At 52.3% G+C, this 14,757-nt stretch overlaps 1 protein-coding gene across 6 annotated transcripts in view; it reads left to right on the forward strand.

Moving 5' to 3' along the window:
• The window catches only part of SEPTIN9 (septin 9), a 271,829-nt gene extending 257,308 nt beyond the window's left edge, over positions 1-14,521 (forward strand). For all 6 annotated transcript variants that reach the window (XM_050919338.1, XM_050919337.1, XM_050919340.1 and 3 more), the window contains 5 exons: positions 559-676; positions 4,735-4,830; positions 7,207-7,303; positions 10,767-10,818; positions 11,759-14,521. In XM_050919338.1, coding sequence (XP_050775295.1) covers positions 559-676; positions 4,735-4,830; positions 7,207-7,303; positions 10,767-10,818; positions 11,759-11,888 — 493 coding nt within the window. In that variant the 3' untranslated portion in view covers positions 11,889-14,521. The remainder of the gene's footprint in view (positions 1-558; positions 677-4,734; positions 4,831-7,206; positions 7,304-10,766; positions 10,819-11,758) is intronic.
• The last annotated feature ends 236 nt before the right edge of the window (positions 14,522-14,757 follow it).

Raw genomic sequence — 14,757 nt, forward strand, 5'->3', positions numbered from 1 at the left:
CCAGTTACTCTGTGAGGGGGGTGGGAAGGGTCATGATTCCGCTTTATTCTGATCAGGTACCAGGATGGGCAAAGTTTTATACAATGGGTCACCCTTAAACTGTCCAATTCCATTGCACAAGGAAGGCAAGATGGCTTAGCGGACAGAGCCCAGCCAGGAATGCTTGAGTGCTAATCCCAGCTCTGCGAAGGACTTGTGTAGCCATGGCAAGTTCCTTAAAATCCTCTGTGGCTGAGAATCCCCATGAAGATAAAAATCCTCTCCTCCTCACAGAGTGTTGAGGGTTAATAAATGATTGCAGGGCACTTGGAAAATGGAACCTGGCATGTTTCAGTATTTGTGTCTGCAAAGCATGTGTCTGTCTCTATCCCCTCTCTTGCTTTTAAGAAAATGTTGGTTGGAGGGGGATGTTCTCCAGCATTACAAAATTACTTCTCCGCCACCCACCTTTTCCTAGGCTGTAAATACCTTTTCTGTGCTGGGGATTTCCCCCCTGCAACAGCCCCTACGTTGCTATTGCTGACATCTGATTCCATTTCTTTTCTGCTGTGCTTTTAGCCTCCGACCGCTAGACATCGAATTCATGAGACGCCTGAGCAAAGTGGTGAACATCGTGCCAGTCATCGCCAAAGCCGACACGTTAACGCTGGAGGAGAGAGACTACTTCAAAAAACGGGTAAGGGGATGGCAGCCGCTCCCCAGCCAGCACATCTTCTCCTTCCCTTCCCCACTGCCCCCTGCAGGGCTGCAAAACTGAAGGGCTGGCCTGGAGCCCAGAGCATTCCTTGGGCTGCAGCTCTGAGTGATCCCATGTGGCAGAAGGAAGGGCCTTCGCCTCCAAACAGTTCCTTGTGTTTCTCTTGGATCTCTGTCAGCTCATAGTGGATTTCAAGCTCTTGGTCTCCCTCTGCATGGCTGTTTTGTTTTACCCCCACACCCCCCCATCTGCTTTTATGGTTTTTAGGAGGTTGGTCCTGCTGTATGTCAAGCCTCTAAACCCTTTTTGGGGAGCCCATATTGCTGCACAGCATCCTGCAATGATACAGAATCCAGGCTAAAATGTATGCGTGCTGAGCTCAGCTCTGAGATTGATGGGGGAAGTAAACGATGCAATTCCCTTGATTGCATCAGTTGGAAGTTGGTGAGGAGGGAGAGCTGTCTCAGTCTACAGCCAAGCGTGCTGTTTCCTTGTGGTGCCGCTGCTTTGCGTTGGCTTTCAAAGGGCTATAAATCCAGTAATGTGACCGATGATGTTGCTGCAAGCGTGATGGTCTCAGCATGCGCTGCAGAAATAAGCAAGCCACCAGTCGCCTGTTGGGTTGCTGCTTCTTGAGTCTGAATTTCCATTCTGAGCATAAATAGCCTGGGTTTTGCCAACCCAATAGCTCAGCCAGCATTCCATAAATATCCTCGTGGAATGCAGAAAGGCTGACGCAGGAAGGAAATGGGCAAGGGGTGGAGTCAGGTAGATGGGAGGGAAAGGGGTCTCAGAGTTGTCCCGCTGACTTTGGGATGTTCTGCTCCTCTAATCCAATATTAACCCCTAAGAGCCCAGCGGGGAGGGGGGCTTTGTATGTGGTAGCAAATAGCTTGAGGTGAAAGGGTTCGTTGTAAATCCAGGCTCAAGGCAGTGAAGGAAAATATGAAGCACAGCTAAATCCACATGCTCAGATGTCTCCATAAGCATCTGACTTGGAGCAACAGAAGCAAAGAGTTTCCCAGTTTGATTCCAGCCCATTCTTACCTTGGGCAATATAGCAAGGCTAGGTGGAGAGGGCTTGCTAACATTCTGCGTGAGGAGGGACTCTCGGGGTGTCGGGGGGAGAGTACAGATTGTAGGATCCAGGTCACCGGGGGATGCTGTGGTTTGTGGAGGGAGGCTACGGAGCTCTGAAACCTGCTTGGCTGGAGTCTTACTCAAAGGATCACTGTGGAACGGGAGGAGCTGCTGTGCTCACTGAACGTCATCCGCCTGCTGGGGTTCAGAGCTGGCTTGAGCATCTCCCCGCCCCATCCATGGGAGTGAGGGCCATGAATTGAAACCACCAATCTGACCTGGGGGGACGAATCCAGGTTTCACAGCTGGGTCCATCTCTACAGTGGGCCAAGCAAAGTTTTGGAAATGGAGTCAAATCTTGTGACCCAGCCCAGGCTGCACTTTATCAGGCAGCCCGTGCTTTCAGGGACAAGTGAAGAGCAGTTGCGGTCAGGGGGAGGGTCATAACAGCGACGGACTAGCCTGCTGTAGTCTGGTATTTTCCACTGACTTTTCCACGTGCCGTTTGCTCAGTTCAGAAGGTACAAGGCATGTGCACGCGTATGTGTTGCTCCCTCTCCGTCTGCCTAGCTGCTGGAGCTAGAGTGAGTCCGGAATCTGAAAATCTAGCTTGGCTTTCTGTGCCTCAGCTATCATCCTTGGCAATAAAAGCCTGTGCTTTCGGAACTGAGCTGACAATGTTGTTGACGCGCCAGGCACAGTAGAATCCAGCTGGCTCTCCCGGTGCCGTATTGGCTTTGCAGTTAATGGACTAAACTTGGCTTTGTCAAGAAACAGATGGAATTTGAAGACTCAGCAAATTTTGCCCTCCGCTGTTTCAGTCCTGTACCACCCTGTTCACTCTAATTGGATGGCAGGGGTTTCTCTGAGCTCCACTGGGCCCTGGTAGCAGGAAGGCAGGCTAAGAAGTTCCTTCTTTTTATTGAGTTACATTTTTTATCATAACCGGACTCTTAAAATCCTTCCCAAAGGGAGATGAAAAACGTAACTCTGTTGGTCTATGCACCGTGTGAGACTGGACACCTTGCACTCCTTCTGCAATGAGCTCCAACGGAACCAATCAACAGCTCCGGATCCTCAGCTGATGTAAATCAGGAGACAGTGGAGCTGTGCTGTTTTACACCAGCTGAGGATCTGGCCCCCAGTAGTCAAATATGGCTCTGGCAATACTGGTTAGGGGTGTATAGATGTGTGTCTCTAGATCTATACACACATGCACAGCTGTAATATGCAATGGCCTCATCTGCATTCGGTGGCCGTAGACTATTGGAAGGTGATTTAGCTGGAACTGCCTTTAAACTGTTTTCTGGCCCATTGTAGTGGTGATGGAGCATTAACCACCAGCGGCTGTGTTGTCCCCGTTCAGATCTCAGTAGGTCTGGATTCTGTTCTTGCTTGGGTGGGAATAATTCCTATGGGCTGGGTGGCATTATTCCAGATTTACGCTAGTGCTCTGTTAACTTACACCAAAGTGGAGTCCAAAGACCTGCACAGTTGTTCTTCCCACATTAAAGCCAACCCTGCTCCTGAAACCGCAGCGTCTCTCTGCTGGTGTTACATGACTCCCCCACCCCCAAGAACAGAGCGTGCTCTTGGGTGGGGAAGTTTGGCTGGCTTGGGGGAGGGGATTCACCTGCCCTGAAGTGCAGGGCTGATCTAGAGCCAGAGCCAGCCATTCAGACTTGGATTCAAACGTGAGTTTTCGTCAAGGCAAACAACACAGATGTGTTCTGATGCTGATGGCACCTGAATCTCCCTCCAGGAACCTGGTATCAGTGTGCGTCTAGTGCATGCACCACAGCGAGACGTTCACAGCACTGGAGAGTGTGGGCCAGCACACTCTGCATGTGCGTCTTCTTCTCCTTCCCCCCCCCTCCCCCCCCCGGTGTCAGGGTTGCTAATCCCGTGCACATTAGAGGATTCAGGATCTTGAAAATCCCTGTCACTGATGCCTGGTTGGATTCAGGAGCTGAAAATCTGCCCTTCTCCCTGGGTGAATGGTGCAGTACCAGTATTTGGTTTAAACTTGACACTGATCTGACGTAACAGACCATCCCCCTGTTAGGGTAGGATGCTTTGCCCTTTTGGCCTGGTGTGGAGGAGGGAATGACCTCACTGTTGAATGACCCAGTGCTACTGTCTGCTTAAGGCCTCACTGTTGCCCACCTCCAAGTCTCGTGAGCACGTGCCTGGGAGATGCATGGTTGCGCTGACTTGCTGCAGATGGTGCAGGCTGTCACTACCCTTTGTCTTTTTAATATGAAGGCGGAGCCCAGCTTGCAATGCTTCATCTTGATCTGGGTGGCCTTCTACTCCGCTCAGAGATGGACGCTATCTTGGGGTGGTGGGATGATGGAGAGCAGGGCCGGCTCCAGGCCACAGCGCGCCAAGCGCATGCTTGGGGCGGCATGCCGTAGGGGGCGCTCTGCCGGTTGCCGAGAGGGCGACAGGCAGCTCCGGTGGACCTCCCGCAGGTGTCCCTGCGGAGAGTCCGCTGGTCCCGCGGCTCTGGTGGACCTCTAGCAGGCGTGCGTGCGGACGCTCCACCAGAGCCGCAGGACCAGCGGACCCTCCGCAGGGACGCCTGCGGGAAGTCCACCGGAGCCGTGGGACTGGCGAGCGGCAGAGCGCCCCTCGTGGCGTGCCGCCGTGCTTGGGGCAGCAAAATGGCTAGAGCCGGCCCTGATGGAGAGAGGGGATCTTCTAGAACTTCATGGGCTGCACTTCAGACTGGGTGGATATTTAGCAGTGAAACACGCATCCTTCACTGAGCAGTAAGGAGGGGAGGGGAAGCCAGGTTGCCTGGCTAGTTCCAAGCTGGGAAGGGCTTTGAGTTACTTTAGGGCCATTCAGTAGAGCATAGGGTGCAGCCGTGCTATGTTGCTGGGGAGGCTGAAAGGCAGCAGCCATGGTCATGGCGTCTAATGTCGTGTCCTTTTCGTGTCCATCTGCTTCAGATCACGGCCGACCTGCTCTCCAATGACATTGACGTGTATCCCCAGAAGGAATTTGATGAAGACTCTGAGGACCGGCTGGTGAATGAGAAATTCAGAGTGAGTGGACGGTGCTTTCGTCCTGTAGCACTGTGGCCCAGAGCTCTTTGGGCTGGGCCCTACGGCTCCAAAGGCTTGTGAAGATTTTGTGGGGGTTCAGCAAAGTGCCTGTATTTCCTTTCCAAGGCTGGTGCACTTTACTCCTGTTTGTGCACAGAGACTGGAGACAATATAGAAAGAGAGGGTGGGAGATTTGCTCCCACGGGCATGAGAATTGCCTGATTTCAGCCATAACCTGGGATGCTGAGCCCCGTCCTCCTGGCAGCAGGCTGGCTGGGTGTTTGCTCCACTTCCCTCCCACAGGGATAGGAAAGTAGGTGGAGTGGCCTTTCTTCCTGTGGTGTGTCCCTGGCACCACTGGTCTGGGCCTTGAGGAATGTTGGCTGTTGCTGCTCTCCAAGGAGCAAGCGAAGGCCTCCTGCGGCTGGTGTTTGGGGCCTGGGGCTGAGGCTGTGACTTGTTTCCAGACAGCTCATTGAGACCTGGCCTGGCTGTTAGAGTCCGGCTCCCTAAATGTGACACACTGGACCATGGTATTTGCCCAACAGGGGTCGTGGCGGTAAAGCCAGGCTGGGAAGCTAGGCTAGGAAGTGGAGGGCTCTGAATGAGAATGTTTCCCAACCCTTGGCACCCACTGGTACTTTCTGACTCTGAGGTGCGACGGCTGGCAGTGGGGCAGCAAATCAGCCATTAGCGATGGGCTAGTGTCATCTTTCTGTCACTCTTTCAAGCTCTCTTGTCCTTTGAGGTGTCGCTGCAGCTTCCTCCTAGGTCAGGGATGGGCAAACTACAGCCTGCAGGCTGGATCCGGCCCCTCGGGGCTTTGGATCTAGCCCCCTGGATTGCGCCCCCTCCACGCCTCCATGGCGCCATGGGCCCTGCACCGCTTTTAGCAGCAGCCGGCCCAATGTCCCTGCAGCCCCCAGGCCCTTACCTCCAGGCACTGTCCCCTGCAGCTCCCATTTGGCCAGGAACAGGGAACCACGGCCAATGGGAGCTTCGGGGGAGGTACCTGGAGGCACGGCAAGGGCAGCACACGGGGAGCCCTCCACCTCCCCACTCCCTCCCCGGGCCTCAGCACTTCCTGGAGTGGCGCGGGGCTGGGGACAGGGCAGGCATGCAGGGAGCCTGCCCTGGCCCCGGGTGTGCACCGCTGCCACGTGGGAGCCCAAACCCCTTCTGCACCCGGCCTACCAACTCCCTGCCCTAAGCCCCCTCATACACTGCACACCCCTCCTGCACCCCAACTCCTGAGCCCTATCATACACCCTGCATCCCTGTGCACCCCAACCCCCTGCAGCAATCTGCACCCCTTCCCTGAGTCCCCTCCTGCATTCTGCACCCCTTCCCTGAGTCCCCTCCTGCATTCTGCACCCCTCCTGCACCCCAATCTCCTTCCCTGAGTCCCCTCATACACTCTGCACCCCTCCTCTGCCTCAATCCCTTGCCCTGACCCCTTCCTGCACATCGCACCTCCTCCCATGCCCCGCACTCCTCCCGCACCCCAACCCCTTGCCCTGGCCCTACACACAATGTCCCCACCCAGATGTGGCCCTCAGCCCCAAAAGTTTGCCCACCCCTGTCCTAGGTTAAGATTCTCCCTCAACAGCCTTTAGCAAGTGGGCAGAGGAGCCGCTGTGCGCTGTTGCCAAGCCTTGTGCAGGCGATGCCCTTTTCCTGTTGCGCTCTGGGTGGAGGCATCCTGTTCTCTGAAGAGAATTTCTCTCTGGCAGCACTGTTGTTTGGAGGCTTTAAATAATAAGAGCTAGCAGAGAGGGGCACGATTGGAAGGGTAGAGCTCCACTGGCAGATTTTTATTGGTCTCTGTGATTGGAGCAGCGGGGGGCACCACAACAAGTGGTGCTAACAGCATTCGCAGAGCTGTGTGTGAGGCCCTGCCCAGTGCTTGCTGAGGTGATCCATCCCCTCGCTTTGGTTTTCGAAAGCCCCCAACCCCCATTTTTAGTCCTGGCTGCCTGCTGAGTTTCACAGAGCTACCACCAGTCTCCCAAAGGGAAGCCGAGGAAGCCGGGCCTTTCTTGGGAGAGCAGCTGCTGTCAGGTTGGCCCCACATATGGCGGCGATGATGTTTCTAGCCTCTGTTGCTGTGCCCCCATTAATGTGCATTGGAAACAGACAAGTCAAACCTATGGAGATGTTCCTGTGAAACTTGTCAATAAAAAATCCCCTCTGTAGATTTCTCTGGAGGATGGACCCACAGCCCGGAGACCAGAGCTCTTAAATGCATACCAGAACGGCTTTGCCTGCCGGGCTGGCTGTGGATTATCCTACCCAAGGCCGCTCCGCCCAGTTTGGTTTACCTGCTGGCTTCCAGGATGACGCCATTAACCTGTGCGCTGTGCTCTCTCCCTCCAGGAAATGATTCCATTTGCAGTGGTGGGCAGTGACCAGGAATACCAGGTTAATGGGAGAAGAATTCTTGGAAGGAAAACAAAGTGGGGCACCATTGAAGGTAGGGGCAGTCGTTGTTTGTCTCCCCCCTACACACACACCCATGTCTGTCTTCTGCAGTGTTTGAACGGGAAGTCAAAGGGTGATCGTTGGAAGCATGTGTAATATGTGGATATAGCTCACATCACTGCCCTCTACAGAATAGAGCAGGTTCCAGTTGTGGTATTTTGATGGGAGTGGATCTTGAAAGCCTTGTGACTGACACTGCAGAGCCCGGACCAAGGATCCCAGAGCTGGGGTCTCATGGCTGGTGGGCAGCTCTCCATCCACAGAGAAGCAGATACAGGTGAGGGTCCCTCCAGAAAAGTGCTGGGGCCCCACAGAGGAGATTACATGGCTGCTATTGAAGGAGAAGCACTGGTGTTTGATAAATGGTCGTACAGGAAGCAGTATGGCCCAGTGGTTAAGGCATCAGGTTGGAGTCCAGGAAACCTGGGTTCTGTTTCTAGCTCTGCCACTGAGCTGCTGTGACCTTGAGCAAGTCACTAGCACTCGCGGAACCTGTCTCCCCTCTTCCCACTCTCTCTGTATTCTCTGTTTAGGCTGTTTGCTCTTTGGGGCAGGCACTGTCTTAGTGTGTACATACGTAGCACAAAGGAGCCTGATCTCAGCTGAGGCCAGTGAAGATGCTACTATAATACAGATTAAGAGCTCCCCCTCCTATGCTTCCCCACATGACTGAAATATTTCAGACTCTGTAGCCTGTTCCATGCTCCCCTCACCCCTCTTGCCCTTCCCTCAACACAGTGCATCCCTGCACCTTCCAAAGCAGCATTCCCACCGCTGCCCTGCAGTGTCATGGGAGTTGAAGGCCCAAGGAAGAAGAGGGCTCCTGAAGAATCCCTGGGATTGAGGATGAGAGCAGGGTCATTTCTGAGCCCTTTCATCGTTCTCCTGACTGCTGGTTAGGAGGGGAGGATCCTCCACTGCTCCCATTGTTTTCTTTTCTGTTGTCTCTCTTCTCTCCTGTCTTCAGCCCTGATGCCAGCATCTTTCTCTTGTTCAACAATTGCCCCAGAGGAGGGGCCTGGCTGCAAGAGTGCCATGTTAGTGTGAAGATTCTCTTAACAGGCTCTAGAAATCTCTTTCCCTAGCCTGCAGCCATTGTTGGTGCAGTTGAGCCTAGAAATCTGTAGTCTTAGGTGACCTGAAACTGCTGCATTCTGATGGAGGAAGATGGGAAGGAAGCATGTGAGGGGATGGGGATTCCGCATGCATTTTCCATCAGAATCATCTGGTCTGCCCTGGAGACTAGAGAACTAGGGAGGAGAGGATGATATTCCAAGAGCGCTATTGTAGGGGGTTGAGCTGTCCCTTGTTTAACTACAAGGGCCAACATACACTGGAGAGAGCAAGCCTTTGTTACATGTTCACCCCCTTTATCCCTGCAAGGTCCTAGCGCTCCCCATACCCATCTCAGCTGCCTCCCAATGATTATCCAGAGAAGACTGGACACTCCTGCTATTGCTGAGGAGGGAAGTGTGCCTGTTAGGAGGTGGCACTCCTGTTCAACAGCTTTTATCTGTCCAAAGGAGCAAAAATGGGCACAGTCTCAAATGAGCTCTTTTTTGTCAGTTACGTTCAGTGGAGTCAACTGCACTAGCAATAGCCACTGTGCTCGGTTGGGACTAGTGCATGACTTTCTCTGCCCCACGGAATAGTCTCCACCCACCTACCCCCACTCCCTAATCTGCAGAGGCTGGGAATGAAGGATACTGAGTGGTGACATCTTTTGCCTCTCTGAAAACGCTAGGATCAAGTTGAATGGGGGCAGGGCCCTTCTTCCCAGCCCCTTTCTCCTTCCCATCCCACTGGTGCCTGCAGGGGGTGCACAGCCTTTTTTTCCGTCTTGCTGCTTCATGAAAGGGCCCACAAATGGCCATATCCAGCTCCTCAGGCCCTCCCTGCCTTGCATCTGGAAGGGACCCTCCATGCACCAAGCCAGTCTCCTCAGTTGCTTCAGGACCCTGAAACCGAATGCTGGCTGCCTGCGGGCAGGGGGTGTCTGTGCAGACGGCCAGCTTCTCAGCACCCGCTGGGGTGTTTGAATAGTCCTATCCAGGACTCTCGCAGGATCTATTCGTCTCTCTTCCCCATCACGTGCTGAACCTTCCTCCTTTTTTTTTTTTCCCCCTCCCTTCTTTCCTTCCACAGTCAGTTTCACGCCAGCATTTCACTGGGGAAGCATCCCTCTAACAGTGCGACACATGCTCTGCTCTGCGCTCGGTAGCTAGGATTCCAGAGGCACAGTCCATGTGATTTCACTGCTCCCTCCCTCTCTTTCCTCTCCCCCGCACCTTCCATTTCAGAGCTTTTTCTGATTTTACGATCCTTTTTATAGAAATCCTATTTCGAGTAAGTGCTTAACAAAGATGCCAGAGAAACCAATTTTATTTTAAACCCTTGGATGCCCTCTTGTGGCCTGTTCTTGGTAACTCTCAAAGCTTGGTAGTGATGGTCCTGGGTGGATTTGTGAGAAATGCTGGTCATCCTTCAGGTCGGGGGTATCTGCCTTCAGTATAGGGAGACTCAGGGACCCAACATTTGCCATTGGTTATGTTGCAGAAATAGTGTTGTTAATCTGCTTGCTATTTGAGCATCGTGTTCATCCATGTAGAAAACAAAGAGGAAGACGCTTTCCTTGGCCCAAGGCTCTGTCCCTCTGAATTAGACCAACAGCACCGTTCAAAGACACAGTGTACTGAGAACAGGACATAGGATGATCACACAGCACTGTGATCTCTTTTTGATGGCTTTTCTCTCCACGCAGCTTTTAATCCAAACAGTCCCAACAGTAGATCATGTCGTTCCACAGCATAAATCAAGATTGGGGGGAGGGGCAGACTAAGGCCCAGAGATCTGCTCCAAGTCCCACAGGAAGTCTGTGGTAAAGCCAAGAATTGAATCCAGGGCTACTGAGTCACAGTCCAATGCCTTAACCACAAAACCATTCTCCCTTTTGCCTTTCTGGTTACCCCAGGCCACCCTGGGAGACACTTATGTTGAAACAGGTTTGTTGTTTGCGAGGAGACAGTTGGTGCCCCTTGCCTTCGTGACGCAGCGAAGTGGTAGTGGGCTTACACCGGAGGGTGTACACTCCAGCAGCGAGTGAGCGTGAGCAGAGGAAACAGACATGAAAGCTCTTCCCATCTCTTGCCAGCTGTTCTTTAGGCAGGTAACAGCTAATGAGCCTCTGTGTAAATATCCTGGCTAACGATGCCAAAGAGGCTTTTTCCTCATGACAGGCAAACATTGATTTTAAGCCCGTGGAATCACTCAGCTCAGTGACCCTTCTGCTGGGCTGAAGCCCCTGCTCCAGGCTGTTTGAACTCCCACCGTGCATGGGTGCTAATTCTGAAACAAAAGGCAGAGTCCTGCTTGTCATGAAATTGCTGCCTTGCTCAGGAAACGTGGCTGTGTTCTGGGCTGCGGCCTAACGGTTTGCCTCCTCTTCTCCTTTCCAGTTGAGAACACGACACACTGTGAGTTTGCTTACCTGCGGGATCTTCTGATCAGGTCGGTATAACTGCTCTTGGGTGAGAGAGACTCCATTGTTGTGTTGGCCTCACTTCTGCCAGCAGGTGGCATCAAAGGGAAGGGCAGAGCTTAGCAGTTGCTTGGTGCATGAGCTGCTTTATTCTCACTGCCCTTCTTGCAGATCACAGTAGCAACAGCTGCTGTGCAATCCGTAGCCTCTTGAATGAGGACGTGAACTAGGGGAGTTCCCGTGTGCACTGGCCAGCAGGAGAAGTTAGGGAGTAGGGAATGGGAAGGGAGCCCTGCTGTCAGACTAGCGATACCCATCATAGAGGCATCCCAAAGATTGCTTGAGGCACCGTGTCTCCTGCATCAATGTGCCAGCTGCCCATTGCCACAATACACCTCCGTGCCTTTCAGTTAGCTGCTGTAGCACTGGGCTCATACTAGTGAGTGGAATCTCAGGTTTGGTTCCCTATAGTGGCGGAGGTGATGCTCTAAACCCTTCTGAAGAGTAACTACCTCCAGGCCTAAAACTTCCGGCACAAATAAGACTGGTCCCTGCAGTCACACCAGCTAGGGTAAAGCAATAAGGGGCATTGGACTTGTGTATCATGGCTTAAGCTGATTGCCAGCTTGGATTGGTGGGGAACTTCCCCTCATGATATATGGATTCTAGGAATTCCAGGCCTTTCCCTGAAGCCCCTAGCACTGATCACTGTCGGAAGTATTACACTGGAGTCCAGGGGCCATTTGGTCAGCTCCTAGGTGAAAGACTTTAAGATGGGCCCAGCCTGCTGTTTGGGTGTGAGTCACGCTGCTCTCAGAAGTGCTTTGCAGACTAAAGGGCAGGCAGCAAGCTGAGAGAGGGCAGCATGGGAGAGGTGGTGGCAGACTCTGCTGCCGTGAAAGCCCCATTGTGGGGTCACGCATCTGCGCACAGCGATCTCATTTAACCCGCTTCTCTGCTTTCCTGCAGGACACACATGCAGAACATCAAGGACATTACCAGCAGCTTCCACTTCGAAGCCTACCGAGTGAAGCGGCTGAATGAGGGCCGGAGTGCGCTCTCCAACGGCATGGCTGACCAGGAGGCCAACGAAATGTAACAGTCTCGCTCCGACACCAGGACCCATCGCGCTCGCTCTCTCATTTCTTTCCCTCCCTCCTTTATTTTTATATAATTCTTCTGCCACCGCCACCATCCCCCTCCCCCGCGCTGCCGATGTTAACTGACCAAATAACCTGATGCCATATCTATCGTGAAGAGCGTGGTGACTGCCAGTCCCCTGGTGCTGCCCGTCTCGTGGCGCAGGGGTTCCGTTCTCAGCTCCCATTGGGTGTAGCGAGGGGCAGCTGGGTGGTTGAACAGGATGGCAGGGGCGGGAGTAAGGGGAGGGGAGGAGATGACTGTCCCAAATCAGAAGTCAGTCTCTATTTATTCTCTAACACTAGCCAAAGTATAACACCAGGGTATGTGGAAGAGTCCCCTCCTCACGAAGGCCTGCTCCAGCTAACTCTACCTGGCTTCAACAGGAGCTGGAGCAGGCCCCGAGGGTTGTTTTATAATGAAATCCAAGCTGTTAGGTAGGGGTGAGTCTCCTCCTCCTCCTTGCTCATAGGAGCCGATCATGAAATGAATCTGATTTCCCTCTCCTCCGTGTCTTGAAACGGCGCCATGGAGTAGGGGCGGGGGCTGTCTCGGAGAAGAGACAGCCTGCCCTCCTTGCTGCCACGCATCATGTCTGTAAAGATCGTTGGAACCAGATGGCTTTGCCCTGCGTCACGTGGCTTTTTTATTTTCTTCTCCGTCCATTGAAGGCAAGGCTTTCTCTAAGTAAACGTGGCCTTCGTAAGCGAGGTGCAGGCATGAGGATGGATAGGGAAGGACCTCTGCCTCCTTTCTTCTGCCTCCAGCCCTGTGCCTAGCCAACCCACTCACCCCACTCACTGTCACCTGCCTACATGCAATAAGCCAGGAATGCCATGGGGTGACTCATGGATCTCTAAATCCCAGCCCACTCTGAGAGAAGTGCCTTTGAATTCAGCACTCATGCAATAGCTAGTTTGTCTGTGCAGCCTGCCAAATGCCAATTGAGATTGACTCTTCAGAGATTCTTCTACCCAGCTTTTCCCTGTCATTCAGTGCTTGGACCATACCTATGGCTGGTTTCCTGGGAACACTTGTGTATTTATTTTTAATTCAGTGTCATTGTTGAAGGCTCAGAGTACGTTTGTGTGTGAAGGGGGCTGAGAACAGAACCATCTCTGCAAAGCACGGGCAGGGGGCCAGAATTATTTGTACTGTGTGACTTGTGTGTTTTATTAGGTTTTAAATAAGCCAGAGGAGGCTGTTGGATCAATTTGGTTTATTCCTTTACCTGGGCAACTTATATGTACATAGCCAGTTCCTTAATCTGGCAATGCTTTCTCTAGAAAACCATGTGCGTGCACACAGACCAAGCCCCGCATGCCACACGCATGTTAGAAGCCTTCAGCTGTAAGAAAGGCTAGGCTGGTATCTCACACAAGCTTTGTAGTATAGGGTTCCTGATCCCCAACATGGTCTGTTGACTTAGATCAGCTACCGTAAACGCCAAGTGTGCTTAAATGAAACTCCATGCCAGGGGCCAATCCAGCAGGGACAGAACCACCCATGTGCAAGTTGATCTTTGAGCAGAGATCCAGTTCTCCACCTTCGACTTCTGTCTAAAAACTCAGCCCCAAGAGAGATTCCAGTGCCTGCCCAACATCACTTTTGACTCCCCGTGGAGGTGTAAGACTATGCCCAGATTGTCTTGTCTTGGTGCTCCCACAAACTGGCACAGGTGTCCCAACTTCCAGCCTCACAGAGACACCTGCAGAGCCCCCCGGAACCCCATGAGGGATGAGACCAGTTTACAGGTGGTAGGAAGGTTTGGAAGAGGGACGCTGTTCTCCCCTTGATTCAGAGGCCCGCGTGCTTCAGTGGAGTATCTGCAGACTGCTGCTCCCCCCACATCACTCTTCAGCGACCCAGCCATAGAGGGTGCTCAGGGCTGCATCCCTCCATGCCATTTCCAGCTGTCTTACTATCCATGCCAGGCCAGTAACAGGAACCCATTGCAGGTGCATTGAGTCTAGCAGGGCCCAATTCCACATGATAGCAGAGGGAAGTAGCATGTTGCAAGATCGCCCCCCTTCATGCCTGCATGGGCAAATGTTCTATACTGGTGGGTTTGGTTATGGGACACATGATGTGTCTGTGCAGGTGTGTTTGCCTTGCAGGTGAAATTTGTACTCAAACCCTTTAACTCTGTTTCGCCTCACTCCTGAAAAAATAGGAATTTTTACAGAGCTGTGTTAAGTTGAGGAAAATGAATTATTTACTTGCTGACTTGCTATATTTTAGCAAAAACAAAATATTGTGTATTAACTGAAAAAGGTATGTATTTCAAGTGTTAAAAAGACTATTAAAGGGGAGGGTAGAAAGTCTTTTCTGCGTGATGCACTTCTGCAGTTATCACCATCTTAAACTCCTTTCCTAGACAGTATCTCAAGCTGGGCCAAGCAAGACATGCCGCTTTCTCCTTTGTAATCTAATTTTTGGGAAAAAAATGTTTAAAAAAATTAATCCAGATCTATTAAATATGGCCTTTGGGGTGTTATATGCATTATGACAAATTTAGTCCTTTTTTGTATAAATAATAGTGTTTAATATGTATTTCCCAAAATAAATGTTTCAAATGCAAATGGAAAGAGACTTTGAAATGTTTGGTGGTGGTTTTTTTCAGAGCCACACAACCTCAGGAAGGTTGATCTTGTGTCAGATCTTTTACTATGCAAGGGCTTTTCTTCCTGAAGGCAAACCCAGGGGCTGCAGGGATTGCGTTAGGGTCTCCGTAGGTGATGCTCTTCTTCGAATTGCTACGGTCCCAGTGCCACCATGCTAGGGCGTTGGGGGTGCCACTTTTGAATAAGACAAAAGAGGTCCTGTGG

Source organism: Gopherus flavomarginatus, chromosome 12 (genome assembly GCF_025201925.1).
Source record: "Gopherus flavomarginatus isolate rGopFla2 chromosome 12, rGopFla2.mat.asm, whole genome shotgun sequence".
Taxonomy (NCBI): domain Eukaryota; kingdom Metazoa; phylum Chordata; order Testudines; family Testudinidae; genus Gopherus; species Gopherus flavomarginatus.